General features: G+C 49.5%; 1 protein-coding gene and 1 pseudogene across 1 annotated transcript; both read right to left on the bottom strand.

Moving 5' to 3' along the window:
• Positions 1-655: 655 nt before the first annotated feature.
• LOC101107492 (olfactory receptor 6B2) lies at positions 656-1582 on the bottom strand. The gene has a single exon (XM_012178476.4). It carries the CDS (start codon positions 1580-1582, stop codon positions 656-658), a length of 927 nt encoding a protein of 308 aa, XP_012033866.4.
• Positions 1583-8757: 7175 nt separating this feature from the next.
• Positions 8758-16231, bottom strand: LOC121819477 (olfactory receptor 6B2-like; annotated as a pseudogene).
• Positions 16232-17089: the final 858 nt, after the last annotated feature.

Here is a 17089-nt window from a genome sequence, read left to right as displayed (position 1 = left end):
ATGGGTTTTCCAGTAGTCATGTATGGATGTGAGAGTCGGTCTGTAAAGAAAGCTGAGCAACAAAGAATTGATGATTTTGAACCATGATGTTGGAGAAGACTCTTGAGAGTCCCTTGAACGGCAAGGAGATCCAACCAGTCCATCCTAAAGGAAATCAGTCCTGAATATTCATTGGAAGGACTGATGTCGAAGTCACTCAGCCACCTGATGCGAAGAGCTTGCTCATTGGAAAAGACCACGATGCTGGGAAAAATTGAAGGCAGAATGAGAAGGTACAACAGAGGATGAGATGGTTGGATGGCATCACTGACTCGATGGACAGGAGTTGAGCAAGCTCGGGAGTTAGTGATGGACAGGGGAGGCTGGTGTGCTGCAGTTCATGAGTTTGCAAAGAGCTGGACACAACTAAGAGACTGAATTGAACTGAAAATGCAGAAAATAATGGCATTATTACCCCACAGCTGTTGTATCAGCATCCATGAGCTGAAGGAGAAAAACTAATGTGGAAGTAAATTTTAAAATCAATGAAGCGCTGCAATGATGCAATGCATTTCCATGATTACAAATAAATGTCCTCAAAAAGAAGAGGTGTATTTTCAGATTTTGTTTCAGATGAACAGAATGAAAGCCCAGGACATGCCTGCTACAGTGAGGCTCAACCAAAGCCCAGGGACATTTTCAAGGCGCCCTTGAACTCTTTGTTCCTCAGACAGTAGATCAAGGGGTTGATGATTGGGGTGAGGACAGTGTAAACAGCAGAGATGAGCTTGTTGGAGCTCCGGGAATCAATGGCCTGGGGCCGGACGTACATGAAAAGCAAGGCCGTGTAGAAGATGGTGACCACGGTGAGGTGAGATGTGCAGGTGGAGAAGGCTCTCCAGCGGCCCGTGGCCGAGGGCATGTGCAGCACGGCCAGGGTGACGTGCCCGTAGGACAGCACAGTGGCCACAAGCGGGAGCACCAGGATGAGGAAGGCCAGGACGAAGTCGACCAGCTCTGCGGTCGAGTAGTCCATGCAGGCCAGTCTGAGGATGGGGGAGATGTCACAGAAGAAGTGGTTCAGGATGTTGGAACCACAGAACGTGGCGCTGGAGATAAAGTAGACCTTGATCACGGAGATGGTGAAGCCACTCACGAAGGAGAAGGCCACCAACTGGACACACAGCCCCGTGGTCATGATGGCTTGGTAGCGCAGAGGGTGGCAGATGGCCACGTAGCGGTCATAGGCCATGGAGGCCAGGAGCACACACTCGGTGCACACCAGGGAGCTGAAGAAGTAGAGCTGGGTCATGCAGCCCACGAAGGAGATGCGCCTCCTCTGCAGGAGGAAGCCGTCCAGCATCTTGGGGATGATGTCACACACGTACCAGAGCTCCAAGAAAGACATGGAGCCCAGAAAGTAGTACATGGGCCTGTGGAGGGAGGGGCTGCCCCAGACGGTGAGGATGATGGCCAGGTTCTCCACCAGCACGAAGAGGTAGGTGAGCAGGAAGAGGAGGAAGAGCAGGTACTGCAGCCGGGGAGCTGTGGGGAAGCCCACCAGGATGAAGGCACTGACCTGCGTCACATTCTCCCCCCTCATCCTCCTGTGCGGGGCACCCAGGGCCACAAACAACCTTCAGGCCAGATGAGGGCCAAGGGCGGCTGGGGAGAGAAAGCGGAGGTCAGTCTGGGGGTGGGTTTTGACCCAAGGAGTGGGCACCTGTCTCCTCGGACAGCAGGGGAACAGAAACTATGCTGGGAGGGATTGGGGGCAGGAGGAGAAGGGGACGACCGAGGATGAGATGGCTGGATGGCATCACGGACTCGATCAACATGAGTCTGAGTGAACTCCAGAGGTTGGTGATGGACAGGGAGGCCTGGCGTGCTGCAATTCATGGGGTCGCAATGAGTCGGACACGACTGAGCGACTGAACTGAACTCACTGTGGGTGGTCTAGGTCTCCTGGGGACTGGACACCCTGAGAGCAGGTGGGGCTCTGGAATAGCCTGCCCGTTTCCTCCTCCAGGTGATCTTCAAATCATCTGATTGCTTTTATAACCTGGACTTTCCCTAAGGAGTCTAATAACCATAGGGATGTCCACAGTCCTTGGCTACGTTGGAAGATACTTGTCCTTCACCTGGTTTCAGAGATGCTTTTGTTAGAGAAAGGGCTACCAGGGGCTGGTAAGGTTTATGGGTCTCTGACCAGCCAGACCCCAGACCCATGGCATCTCTCCACAGAGCTGGGGTGTGAAGAGAAGGAGGAGCCTCCCAGGTCAACAGGAGAGAGTTGTCGCCTCAAGGCCCCCTTGAGATCTGGTAAAGGATGAAAAGATAAAGCCCCACAACATCAGAAACTCCCGAGCGGAGTACCAGCAAGGGGAGGTGTCAACGGGGTTCCAGAGGAAAGAAAACAGAAGGCAGAGGGGCTGGGGCAGCAGAGTGGGGGAGTCCAGAACGTTCTTGAGGGACCTGTCACCACTGAGGGAGGAGCCACCTGCCCAGTGAGCCCGTGACCAGGGTTAAGGGGGTGTGTGTGACGGGGGCATGAAGACAGAGCTCTACACGCAGCGTCTGCAGAACAGTCCAGGGGCTGCCCCGGCACGCTTCCTCCACCCTGCAGGTGGGTCCCCCAGAGCCAGCCTGTAGACTGTAGCCCACCAGGCTCCTCTGTCCATGGGATCCTCCAGGCCAGGATACTGGAGTGGGTTGCCATTTCCTTCTCCAGGGGGATCTTCCCAACCCTAGCCCTTATCACATCAGATAGAACTCACATAAAGTCCCTCTTGTAACCCTCACCATGGCCATGGGGAAACAAGGCTCCCATTTTCCAGGTGAAAATCTGAGGCTCAGAGTGAAAAGTTCAGGGACTCACCAAGACACGGGTCCTGAGGCCACGACTCTTCCCACGGGGCGTCAACAAGAGAAACAGTAAGCCCATTTGGGTGCGGGCTAGAGATTCAGAATTATTAAGACGGATTATTAGAGCTTCAGGTTGCCCTTTGACACTATTCTAACAAGCTGTAAAACAGAAAGTCACAAAATAAATAGTATCATCAGAAGAAAAGGCAGAGGTTTATGCCGTGGTTTCCTTATAGCTTAATTTCACAGATGAAAATGATGTGCCAAGAGCTTAGACAATTCCTAAAGGCACTCACGGGATGGCCAACGTAGAGTCTCAAGGTCCCCACTTTCTGAGAAAGCTGACAAGACAGAAGGCCCCATGTCCCCATGATATAAACACAAGAACTGTTAGAGACGCTTCAGAGACAGCCACGGCCTCAGATGCTGTACCAGCACAAGTCTTCCTCTTCTCAGGAGCAGAGCTTTCGTGGCTTATAAACTGCTGCAGGGTGTGGGGATTTCCCAATTCATTTCACAAAGTGGCAAATTCCCTTCCACAAAAGGAGAACTGTGTGCCAAATGTGTGTGTGTGTGTGTGTGTGTGTGTGTGTGTGTGTGTGTGTGTGTGTGTGTGTTTAGTGTAGTTACAAAACTCAAATGAAAAGCCAGGAGGTAGCACCCAGAATCACATTCAGAGAGCGAATGCCACAGACAAGCAAGCATGCCCATGCTCAGAGCTCAAGCGTCTGCCGGGCGATCAAATGTATCAGAATGATGATGGGAGTCCCACTGATGCAGAAAGGCTTTGACCCAAAACAATTCCAAGCTTTGTATACATTTGCCATCCCCAAATAAGTGATTTATTTGAATATTAATATATAAATAATCTCTGATTCAACATAGTAAATAAGCTTATGGTTACCAAAGGGGCAAGTGGGGGTACTTCAGGAGTTTGGGATTAACAGATACATACACACTACTATATATAACATGGAGAACCAATAAAGTCCTTCTCTGTAGCAAAAGGAACTGCAGTCAACATCTTGTAATAACCTATAACCAATAAGAATCTATGGCTGAATTGCCTTGCTGTGTACCTGGAACTAACATACCGTTATAAATCAACGGCACTCCAATAAAAATGGAAAACAACTCAAAAATGTCAATACCGTTTGCTGTAGATTCTCTTAGCAATGACTTCCAATAAATCATGACTTCAGGTAAGAAAAAACATCTCTCACTCAGCCAACAGCCTGTGACATCCCTGTGGGTAGTACCAGAATCACTCACATTCTGCAGAGACTAGGATGAAGATGGGTCTTCTTTAAAACTACCAAGAAGTAAGAAAGCTGCCCTCTACTACCTACTACAAAAATGGATAAAGAAGTAGATGAAACTGTCATTATTTCCAGATAATGTGTCTTTAACCTAGAAAACCCAGATTATAATTGACTGTTGGTGTTTTTCAGCCACCCAGTTGGGTCCGACTCTTTGCGACCCCATGGACTGTAGCACACCAGGCCTCTCTGTCCCTCACCAAAGTTCGCCCAAGTTCATGCATAACTGATTAAGGGATTTCAAAACGATACTAAAGCTGCAGTCTTCCTATATGGCTTCCCAGGTGGTGCCGGTGGTAAAGAACCTGCCTGCCGATAAAGGAGGAGTAAGAGACACAGGTTCTTACCAACAATTAGTCATGAATATGTCCCTTGAAGATACATTGTAGAGCTGTCAGTACTTCCAAGTGGACTTTAAAATTTACCTTGATTATAGTTGTGCACACGTGTGCTAAGTTGCTTCAGTCGTGTCTGACTCTATGGACTGTAAGCCCCCAGGCTCCTCTGTCCATGGGATTCTCCAGCAAGAATATTGCAGTGGATGTCCATGCCCTTCTCCAGGGGATCTTCCCAACCAGGGATCGAGACCCTGTATCTTACGTCTCCTGCATCGGCAGATGGGTTCTTTACTACTAGTGCTACCAGGGAAGCTTTGATCACAGTTGAAATCTCACCAAATTTTATTTTCCTTAAAACAGAATGAAATAATCCTTAAAGTCATCTTCAAGTATGAACAGATGGGAATATCAAAGAAGGTTCAGGAAAAAGAAAGGAGAGGATTAGTGAAGAGGACTTGCTATTTTGGAGATGAGAAAACTCAATAAAGTGAAAGTAATGAGAAAGGCAATGCCAAAGAGTGCTCAAACTACCACACAATGGCACTCACCTCACACGCTAGTAAAGTAATGCTCAAAATTCTCCAAGCCAGGCTTCAGCAACACCTGAACCCTGAACTTCCAGATGTTCAAGCGGGTTTTAGAAAAGGCAGAGGAATCAGAGATCAAACTACCAGCATCCGCTGGATCATGGAAAAGCAAGAGAGTTCCAGAAAAACATCTATTTCTGCTTTATTGCCTATGCCAAAGCCTTTGACTGTGTGGATCACAATAAACTGTGGAAAACTCTGAGAGATGGGAATACCAGAGCACCTGACCTGCCTCTTGAGAAATCTGTATGCAGGTCAGGAAGCAACAGTGAGAACTGGACATGGAACAACAGACTGGTTCCAAATAGGAAAAGGAGTACGTCAAGGCTGTATATTGTCACCCTGCTTATTTAACTTCTATGCAGAGTACGTCATGAGAAACGCTAGGCTGGAAAAGCACAAGCTGGAATCAAGATTGCTGGGAGAAATATCAATAACCTCAGATATGCAGATGACACCACCCTTATGGCAGAAAAGTGAAGAGGAGCTAAAAGCCTCTTGATGAAAGTGAAAGAGGAGAGTGAAAAGTTGGCTTAAAGCTCAACATTCAGAAAATGAAGATCATGGCATCTGGTCCCATCACTTTATGGGAAATAGATGGGGAAACAGTGGAAACAGTGTCAGACTTTTATTTTGGGGGGCTCCAAAATCACTGCAGATGGTGATTGTAGCCATGAAATTAAAAGACGCTTACTCCTTGGAAGAAAAGTTATGACCAACCTAGATAGCATATTCAAAAGCAGAGACATTACTTTGCCGACTAAGGTCCATCTAGTCAAGGCTATGGTTTTTCCTGTGGTCATGTATGGATGTGAGAGTTGGACTGTGAAGAAGGCTGAGTGCTGAAGAACTGATGCTTTTGAACTGTGGTGTTAGAGAAGACTCTTGAGAGTCCCTTGGACTGCAAGGACATCCAACCAATCCATTCTGAAGGAGATCAGCCCTGGGATTTCTTTGGAAGGACTGATGCTAAAGCTGAAGCTCCAGTACTCTGGCCACCTCATGCGAAGAGTTGACTGACTGGAAAAGACTCTGACGCTGGGAGGGATTGGGGGCAGGAGAAAAAGGGGATGACCGAGGATGAGATGGCTGGATGGCATCACGGACTCTATGGACGTGAGTCTGAGTGAACTCCGGGAGTTGGTGATGGACAGGGAGGCCTGGCGCACTGTGATTCATGGGGTCGCAAAGAGTCGGACATGACTGAGCAACTGAACTGAACTGAACTGCCCACCAGGAACCATGCAGGGCTTCCAGGGTCTCTGCACATGGCTCTCCAGTGGCCTGGACACCTGCGTGTGTTACAGGTCAACCAGGATCACCTTGTGCAGTAAGAAAACTCATTTTCTCAGCAGTAATAGGTGAAGGATGGGGCTTATATATAGAAGAAAGAGGGGTGGAGTTTAGCTGGGACCTGAGTGGAATAGGACTTTAGCATTTAAACCAAAATCTACAGGCCCTGATGATTCCCAGACACGCTTTGCTCTGTGGACACTGGTGCTCAGTTCACTGCCTAGTTCAAGAGCTCCATTCCCTGAAACACTACACTTCATTTAGGACGTGAAAACCTCAGATGACCTGATATATTTAGCTGTTTCCTGAAAGGTGCAGGGTACTTTTAAAGATGAGGAAGTCTTCCTTGGCCTAGCCATAAAATCAGGAAAAGCTAAAGGCAAAGACGAAAAGAAAAACTATACCTGTTTAAATGCAGAGTTCCAAAGAACAGCAAGGAGAGGCAAGAAAGCCTTCCTCAGTGATCAGCGCAAAGAAATAAAGGAAAATAACAGAATGGGAAAGACTAGAGATCTCTTCAAGAAAATTAGAGATACCAAGGGAAGTTTTCATGCAAAGGTGGGCAAAATAAAGGACAGAAATGGTGTGGACCTAACTGAAGCAGAAGATATTAAAAAGAGGTGGCAAGAATACACAGAAGAACTATACAAAAAAAATCTTCATGACCCAGATAACCATGATGGTGTGATCACTGATCTAGAGCCAGACATCCTGGAATGGGAAGTAAAGTGCACCTAGGAAGCATCACTACAAACAAAGTTAGTGGAGGTGATGGAATTCCAGTTGAGCTATTTCAAATCCTAAAAGCTAATGCTGTGAAAGTGCTGCACTCAATATGCCAGCAAATTTGGAAAACTCAGCAGTGGCTATAGGACTGGAAAAGGTCAGTTTTCATTCTAATCCCACAGAAGGGCAATGCCAAAGAATGTTCAAACTAATGTACAACTGCACTCATCTCACACACTAGCAAAGTAATGCTCAAAATTCTCCAAGCCAGGCTTCAATAACATGTGAACCGTGATCTTCCAGATGCTCAAGCTGAAGAAAAGGCAGAGGAACCAGAGATCAAACTGCCAACATCTGCTGGATCATAGAAAATGCAAGAGAATTTCAGAAAAAAAATCTACTTCTGCTTTATTGATTACATCAAAGCCTTTGAGTACGTAGATCACAACAAACTGTGGAAAATTCTTCAAGAGATGGGAGTACCAGACCATCTTACCTCCTTCCTGAGAAATCTGTATGCAGGTCAAGAACAAACAGTTAGAACTGGACATGAAACAACAGACTGGTTCCAAATAGGAAAGGAGTATATACATCAAGGCTGTATATTGTCACCTGCTTATTTAACTTCTATACAGAGTACATCATGTGAAATTCCAGGCTGGATGAATCACAAGCTGGAATCAAGATTGCCAGGAGAAATATCAATCACCTCAGATATGCAGATGCCACCACCCTTATGGCAGAAAGTGAAGAGGAACTTAATAGCCTTTTGATGAAAATGAAAGAGTAGAGTGACAAAGTTGGTGTAAAGCTCAACATGCAAAAACAAAGATCATGGCATCCAGTCCCATCACTTCACAGCAAGCTGATACGGAAACAGTGACAGACTTTACTTTCTTGAGCTCCAAAATCACTGTGGATGGGGACTGCAACTGTGAAATTCAAAGACACTTGCTCCTTGGAAGAAATGCTATGACCAACCTACACAGTATATTAAAATGTAGAGACCTAACTTTGTCGACAAAGGTCCATCTAGTCAAAGCTATGGGTTTTCCAGTAGTCATGTATGGATGTGAGAGTCGGTCTGTAAAGAAAGCTGAGCAACAAAGAATTGATGATTTTGAACCATGATGTTGGAGAAGACTCTTGAGAGTCCCTTGAACGGCAAGGAGATCCAACCAGTCCATCCTAAAGGAAATCAGTCCTGAATATTCATTGGAAGGACTGATGTCGAAGTCACTCAGCCACCTGATGCGAAGAGCTTGCTCATTGGAAAGACCACGATGCTGGGAAAAATTGAAGGCAGAATGAGAAGGTACAACAGAGGATGAGATGGTTGGATGGCATCACTGACTCGATGGACAGGAGTTGAGCAAGCTCGGGAGTTAGTGATGGACAGGGAGGCTGGTGTGCTGCAGTTCATGAGTTTGCAAAGAGCTGGACACAACTAAGAGACTGAATTGAACTGAAAATGCAGAAAATAATGGCATTATTACCCCACAGCTGTTGTATCAGCATCCATGAGCTGAAGGAGAAAAACTAATGTGGAAGTAAATTTTAAAATCAATGAAGCGCTGCAATGATGCAATGCATTTCCATGATTACAAATAAATGTCCTCAAAAAGAAGAGGTGTATTTTCAGATTTTGTTTCAGATGAACAGAATGAAAGCCCAGGACATGCCTGCTACAGTGAGGCTCAACCAAAGCCCAGGGACATTTTCAAGGCGCCCTTGAACTCTTTTGTTCCTCAGACAGTAGATCAAGGGGTTGATGATTGGGGTGAGGACAGTGTAAACAGCAGAGATGAGCTTGTTGGAGCTCCGGGAATCAATGGCCTGGGGCCGGACGTACATGAAAAGCAAGGCCGTGTAGAAGATGGTGACCACGGTGAGGTGAGATGTGCAGGTGGAGAAGGCTCTCCAGCGGCCCGTGGCCGAGGGTGCAGCACGGCCAGGTGACGTGCCCGTAGGACAGCACAGTGGCCACAAGCGGGAGCACCAGGATGAGGAAGGCCAGGACGAAGTCGACCAGCTCTGCGGTCGAGTAGTCCATGCAGGCCAGTCTGAGGATGGGGAGATGTCACAGAAGAAGTGGTTCAGGATGTTGGAACCACAGAACGTGGCGCTGGAGATAAAGTAGACCTTGATCACGGAGATGGTGAAGCCACTCACGAAGGAGAAGGCCACCAACTGGACACACAGCCCCGTGGTCATGATGGCTTGGTAGCGCAGAGGGTGGCAGATGGCCACGTAGCGGTCATAGGCCATGGAGGCCAGGAGCACACACTCGGTGCACACCAGGGAGCTGAAGAAGTAGAGCTGGGTCATGCAGCCCACGAAGGAGATGCGCCTCCTCTGCAGGAGGAAGCCGTCCAGCATCTTGGGGATGATGTCACACACGTACCAGAGCTCCAAGAAAGACATGGAGCCCAGAAAGTAGTACATGGGCCTGTGGAGGGAGGGGCTGCCCCAGACGGTGAGGATGATGGCCAGGTTCTCCACCAGCACGAAGAGGTAGGTGAGCAGGAAGAGGAGGAAGAGCAGGTACTGCAGCCGGGGAGCTGTGGGGAAGCCCACCAGGATGAAGGCACTGACCTGCGTCACATTCTCCCCTCATCCTCCTGCGGGGCACCCAGGGCCACAAACAACCTTCAGGCCAGATGAGGGCCAAGGGCGGCTGGGGAGAGAAAGCGGAGGTCAGTCTGGGGGTGGGTTTTGACCCAAGGAGTGGGCACCTGTCTCCTCGGACAGCAGGGGAACAGAAACTATGCTGGGAGGGATTGGGGGCAGGAGGAGAAGGGGACGACCGAGGATGAGATGGCTGGATGGCATCACGGACTCGATCAACATGAGTCTGAGTGAACTCCAGAGGTTGGTGATGGACAGGGAGGCCTGGCGTGCTGCAATTCATGGGGTCGCAATGAGTCGGACACGACTGAGCGACTGAACTGAACTCACTGTGGGTGGTCTAGGTCTCCTGGGGACTGGACACCCTGAGAGCAGGTGGGGCTCTGGAATAGCCTGCCCGTTTCCTCCTCCAGGTGATCTTCAAATCATCTGATTGCTTTTATAACCTGGACTTTCCCTAAGGAGTCTAATAACCATAGGGATGTCCACAGTCCTTGGCTACGTTGGAAGATACTTGTCCTTCACCTGGTTTCAGAGATGCTTTTGTTAGAGAAAGGGCTACCAGGGGCTGGTAAGGTTTATGGGTCTCTCTGACCAGCCAGACCCCAGACCCATGGCATCTCTCCACAGAGCTGGGGGTGTGAAGAGAAGGAGGAGCCTCCCAGGTCAACAGGAGAGAGTTGTCGCCTCAAGGCCCCCTTGAGATCTGGTAAAGGATGAAAAGATAAAGCCCACAACATCAGAAACTCCCGAGCGGAGTACCAGCAAGGGAGGTGTCAACGGGGTTCCAGAGGAAAGAAAACAGAAGGCAGAGGGGCTGGGGCAGCAGAGTGGGGGAGTCCAGAACGTTCTTGAGGGACCTGTCACCACTGAGGAGGAGCCACCTGCCCAGTGAGCCCGTGACCAGGGTTAAGGGGGTGTGTGTGACGGGGGCATGAAGACAGAGCTCTACACGCAGCGTCTGCAGAACAGTCCAGGGGCTGCCCCGGCACGCTTCCTCCACCCTGCAGGTGGGTCCCCCAGAGCCAGCCTGTAGACTGTAGCCCACCAGGCTCCTCTGTCCATGGGATCCTCCAGGCCAGGATACTGGAGTGGGTTGCCATTTCCTTCTCCAGGGGATCTTCCCAACCCTAGCCCTTATCACATCAGATAGAACTCACATAAAGTCCCTCTTGTAACCCTCACCATGGCCATGGGAAACAAGGCTCCGATTTTCCAGGTGAAAATCTGAGGCTCAGAGTGAAAAGTTCAGGGACTCACCAAGACACGGGTCCTGAGGCCACGACTCTTCCCACGGGGCGTCAACAAGAGAAACAGTAAGCCCATTTGGGTGCGGGCTAGAGATTCAGAATTATTAAGACGGATTATTAGAGCTTCAGGTTGCCCTTTGACACTATTCTAACAAGCTGTAAAACAGAAAGTCACAAAATAAATAGTATCATCAGAAGAAAAGGCAGAGGTTTATGCCGTGGTTTCCTTATAGCTTAATTTCACAGATGAAAATGATGTGCCAAGAGCTTAGACAATTCCTAAAGGCACTCACGGGATGGCCAACGTAGAGTCTCAAGGTCCCCACTTTCTGAGAAAGCTGACAAGACAGAAGGCCCCATGTCCCCATGATATAAACACAAGAACTGTTAGAGACGCTTCAGAGACAGCCACAGCCTCAGATGCTGTACCAGCACAAGTCTTCCTCTTCTCTCAGGAGCAGAGCTTTCTCGTGGCTTATAAACTGCTGCAGGGTGTGGGGATTTCCCAATTCATTTCACAAAGTGGCAAATTCCCTTCCACAAAAGGAGAACTGTGTGCCAATGACCGTGTGTGTGTGTGTGTGTGTGTGTGTGTGTGTGTGTGTGTGTTTAGTGTAGTTACAAAACTCAAATGAAAAGCCAGGAGGTAGCACCCAGAATCACATTCAGAGAGCGAATGCCACAGACAAGCAAGCATGCCCATGCTCAGAGCTCAAGCGTCTGCCGGGCGATCAAATGTACCAGAATGATGACGGGAGTCCCACTGATGCGGAAAGGCTTTGACCCAAAACAATTCCAAGCTTTGTATACATTTGCCATCCCCAAATAAGTGATTTATTTGAATATTAATATATAAATAATCTCTGATTCAACATAGTAAATAAGCTTATGGTTACCAAAGGGGCAAGTGGGGGGTACTTCAGGAGTTTGGGATTAACAGATACATACACACTACTATATATAACATGGAGAACCAATAAAGTCCTTCTCTGTAGCAAAAGGAACTGCAGTCAACATCTTGTAATAACCTATAACCAATAAGAATCTATGGCTGAATTGCCTTGCTGTGTACCTGGAACTAACATACCGTTATAAATCAACTGCACTCCAATAAAAATGGAAAAACAACTCAAAAATGTCAATACCGTTTGCTGTAGATTCTCTTAGCAATGACTTCCAATAAATCATGACTTCAGGTAAGAAAAAACATCTCTCACTCAGCCAACAGCCTGTGACATCCCTGTGGGTAGTACCAGAATCACTCACATTCTGCAGAGACTAGGATGAAGATGGGTCTTCTTTAAAACTACCAAGAAGTAAGAACGCTGCCCTCTACTACCTACTACAAAAATGGATAAAGAAGTAGATGAAACTGTCATTATTTCCAGATAATGTGTCTTTAACCTAGAAAACCCAGATTATAATTGACTGTCGGTGTTTTTCAGCCACCCAGTTGGGTCCGACTCTTTGCGACCCCATGGACTGTAGCACACCAGGCCTCTCTGTCCCTCACCATCTCCCAAAGTTTGCCCAAGTTCATGCATAACTGATTAAGGGATTTCAAAACGATACTAAAGCTGCAGTCTTCCTATATGGCTTCCCAGGTGGTGCTGGTGGTAAAGAACCTGCCTGCTGATGAAGGAGGAGTAAGAGACACAGGTTCTTACCAACAATTAGTCATGAATATGTCCCTTGAAGATACATTGTAGAGCTGTCAGTACTTCCAAGTGGACTTTAAACTTTACCTTGATTATAGTTGTGCACACGTGTGCTAAGTTGCTTCAGTCGTGTCTGACTCTATGGACTGTAAGCCCCCAGGCTCCTCTGTCCATGGGATTCTCCAGCAAGAATATTGCAGTGGATTGCCATGCCCTTCTCCAGGGGATCTTCCCCAACCAGGGATCGAGACCCTGTATCTTACGTCTCCTGCATCGGCAGATGGGTTCTTTACTACTAGTGCTACCAGGGAAGCTTTGATCACAGTTGAAATCTCACCAAATTTTATTTTCTTTAAAACAGAATGAAATAATCCTTAAAGTCATCTTCAAGTATGAACAGATGGGAATATCAAAGAAGGTTCAGGAAAAAGAAAGGAGAGGATTAGTGAAGAGGACTTGCTATTTTGGAGATGAGAAAATTCAATAAAGTGAAAGTAATGAGAAAGGCAATGCCAAAGAATGCTCAAACTACCACACAATGGCACTCACCTCACACGCTAGTAAAGTAATGCTCAAAATTCTCCAAGCCAGGCTTCAGCAACACGTGAACCCTGAACTTCCAGATGTTCAAGCGGGTTTTAGAAAAGGCAGAGGAATCAGAGATCAAACTACCAACATCCGCTGGATCATGGAAAAAGCAAGAGAGTTCCAGAAAAACATCTATTTCTGCTTTATTGCCTATGCCAAAGCCTTTGACTGTGTGGATCACAATAACCTGTGGAAAACTCTGAGAGATGGGAATACCAGGCCACCTGACCTGCCTCTTGAGAAACCTGTATGCAGGTCAGGAAGCAACAGTTAGAACTGGACATGAACAACAGATTGGTTCCAAATAGGAAAAGGAGTACGTCAAGGCTGTATATTGTCACCCTGCTTATTTAACTTCTAGGCAGAGTACATCATGAGAAACGCTGGGCTGGAAGAAGCACAAGCTGGAATTTGATTGCCGGGAGAAATATCAATAACCTCAGATATGCAGATGACACCATCCTTATGGCTGAAAGTGAAGAGGAACTAAAAAGCCTCTTGGTGAGAGTGAAAGAGGAGAGTGAAAAAGTTGGCTTAAAGCTCAACATTCAGAAAACGAAGATCATGGCATCTGGTCCCATCACTTCATGGGAAATAGAGGGGGAAACAGGGGAAACAGTGTCAGACTTTATTTTTTTGGGCTCCAAAATCACTGCAGATGGTGACTGCATCCATGAAATTAAAAGACGCTTTCTCCTTGGAAGGAAGGTTATGGCCAACCTAGATAGCATATTGAAAAGCAGAGACATTACTTTGTCAACAAACGTCCGTCTAGTCAAGGCTATGGTTTTCCAGTAGTCATGTATGGATGTGAGAGTTGGACTGTGAAGAAAGCTGAGCGCCAAAGAATGGATGCTTTTGAACTGTGGTGTTGGAGAAGACTCTTGAGAGTCCCTTGGACTGCAAGGAGATCCAACCAGTCCATTCTAAAGGAGATCAGTCCTGGGTGTTCTTTGGAAGGACTGATGCTAAAGCTGAACTCCAGTACTTTGGCCACCTCATGTGAAGAGTTGACTCATTGGAAAAGACCCTGATGCTGGGAGGGATTGGGGGCAGGAGAAAAAGGGGACGACCGAGGATGAGATGGCTGGATGGCATCACTGACTGGATGGACATGAGTTTGGGGGAACTCCAGGAGCTGGTGATGGACAGGGAGGCCTGGGGTGCCGCAATTCATGGGGTCACAAAGAGTCGGACACGACTGAGCGGCTGACCTGAACTGAATGGTTTAATAAAGGAAATGTTGAGAATGAGAAGTGCTGCCGCTTAGTCAATGGGGCGGTGTGAACACAGTATGTTGTTCAGTTGCTTGGTCGTGTCCGACTCTTCGATCCTCTGGACTGCAGCACGCCAGGCCTCCCCGTCCTTCACCATCTCCCGGAGCTTGCTCAAACTCATGTTCTTTGAGTTGGTGATGCCATTCAACCATCTCATCCTCTGTCATCCCCTTCTCTCCTCCTGCCCTGCAGGGTCTTTCCCAGCATCAGGGTCTTTTCCAAGGAGTCAGCTCTTCAACTATCTCTATCTCTAGCTCTTAGATAGAAAGTTCTAAATCAGATCTCATGGGGTATAATTAGGAAGAAAAGGGAGGATTGCTGAATGAATGATTCCAAGCTCATCTGGTAAACATTTGTTAAAAACCTAAATGAGCCACTTCTTTATATACAACACTGGAAAGCAGACTTCTGGTGGATGGAACGTCAGTGCCCAAAGGCCCGCCAGCCCTGTGCTCGCCCACGGGCAACATGGAGTGGAGAGCGTGGCCCACATGTGTGGAGGCACAGGCCACTCTCGGGACTGTGGTCGTTAACGAATAAGTCAAAGATTAAGAGTGACATTTTAAAATACCTGAGAGGTCAGATTTCGCGGCGGGGCAGAGGGAGAGCTTAAACGGAGCTGAGCGAGTCCGAGGGCCCCTCCCAGCCACCGCTGTGTTATCACAGCCCCATCTTATGCTACATGTTTTAGCACAGAGAATTCTCGACACCCTCACTTTGGCTATTGTTTCGGCCAATCAGATCATTGCAGAGAAGCGCAGATTTCCGGCTTCTCTCGAAAATTTTAAAGGTCTGGCGGGGGGAGGGCAGCGTGGTTGGAGTTCCCGCATGCCCACACAGGCCGGACTCTCGGGCAGGCTGGACCCCAGGACGGTGTGAGAACCACTCCTGCGCCCCCGGCTGCCCTCGAGTTGTTCGCACCCGCGACCCCTCTGTTACCTGGCTCCAGCCGTGGGCGCAGGGCTCCCGCGGAGCTGAGCCACCCCACCACTCTGCGTGCGCCCCGTCCAGCCTCCTCCTTTGCCGTGGACTCTGCTGAGCGGTTAGACATCTCCCTGACTCGGGATCCCTGCTGCACCGCCCTCTGTCTCATCTGCAGCTGCTCACCTGTGCCACGGTCTTAGCCCACAGGCGCCTGGCTTCTGTCCCCACACCGGCGGTCCCACCGGTGCCTGTGACCAGCCCATCCTAACTTCCGGGCCGCAATCCAGTTCTTTCTCCGCCCGCCTCTCCTCCACGTGTGCTACCGTGGCCCCAGCCATCTGCTCTCACCGTCCTCGCTCAGCAAGGCCACCCACTCCCAAGTCTCCACCTGGTGAGGCCCACACCCCCATCTCTCTACCGATCCCACCCACATGTCCAGCCAATGACGAGAGGCCTCCACTGGCCCTGGAGTCCACACCCTCCTCCTAGTGCTCGGCCTCGGGCAGCGGCACCGCCATGCACCCAGCTGCCCCCGGCAGACGCCCAGCTTCAGCTCTTCTCCCCGGCATGCCTCAGCCCAGGCTGGTCCCGGGCCTCCTGCATCTTCAGCGTCTCTAGAATCGGCTCCCTTGTCTCCACTCTCCTGGGCTTCTGTCCAGCTACCCCGCGTTCAGGTTCCATCACCACGCCCGAATGATGGTCCCTGAACTCTAACTGATCCTCACTCACCTTCCTGACTCCATCTGGTCCACCCTCCACAGGGCGGAGAACGGCACACGGATCTTCCAGCCGCGTCCATGGAACGTTCCTGGCATGAACTCTGCTCTCCCAACAGACCCGTCTGCTCCCCCCTCACCCCCGCCCCATCCAACAACAGAGTCCTGCCCGAGGAGCCACTTTCAGTCCCTGAGAGCACCTTGCTGACCTCAGGTGACCCTGCTGCCCCGCCGCCCCTGCTGCCCCACCGCAACCAGAACTCAGGCACCCATCAAGTCTCAGATGTCTTCCTCCCCGAGGGCTGGCTGGGCCCCCGGTGCTGCTCCAAGACGCCCTGAAGGGGAGGCTTTAGGATCTGGGCGCAGAGGGGAGAAAGCATGCTTGAGAGAGAGGGGAAGAAAGAGCTGGGTTTGGGCTCTGCTGGATCTGAGGGGCCCCCACGTCCTGACCCCGCGAGTAGGGCCCCGATGTCCAGACCTCACAGCAGGGGGGAGGCAGGGGAGGGGTCAGTCCCTATCCATCTGACACTGAGATCCCAAAACTGGGAAGTTAGGATTGCAAAGCCCTTGGGCTCAATCAGGAGAGAAAACAGCCTACAACTTCCGCCTTCATGAAATGCAAGTTCTAGGAGAGTCATAGAAGCAGAAAAAAGGACCCACACTTGTAACTTGCAGGCCAGTTGCTGAGGACATTCCCAGGCGAAGGGCAGGTCAGGGCGGTGAGGCTGACGGTGCTGGGTGTGGGAGTGGGCATCGTGCTGATGCGGGGAGGACTGGCTGGGCAGCTGTGCGGGGAGGACCCTAGGGCGCATCTGAGCACGGGGAGGGCAGCGAGGGGACAAGCCCATTGGAGCAGGGAGGGACAGCGCAGCCGCCGGGGCTCCGCCACCGAGGGGGGGGGGCACCTCATGGAGGACGAGGGGGTAGGGGCGAAGGATTCC

This window comes from Ovis aries, chromosome 1 (genome assembly GCF_016772045.2).
Source record: "Ovis aries strain OAR_USU_Benz2616 breed Rambouillet chromosome 1, ARS-UI_Ramb_v3.0, whole genome shotgun sequence".
In the NCBI taxonomy this organism is placed as follows: Eukaryota; Metazoa; Chordata; class Mammalia; order Artiodactyla; family Bovidae; genus Ovis; species Ovis aries.
Note: the sequence above shows the minus strand (reverse complement) of the source record. Positions and strands in the feature narration are given on the sequence as shown.

Excerpts from the sequence above, each read along its gene's own strand:
- LOC101107492 (XM_012178476.4), bottom strand. The coding sequence starts at position 1,582 with ATGAGGGGGGAGAATGTGACGCAGGTCAGTGCCTTCATCCTGGTGGGC.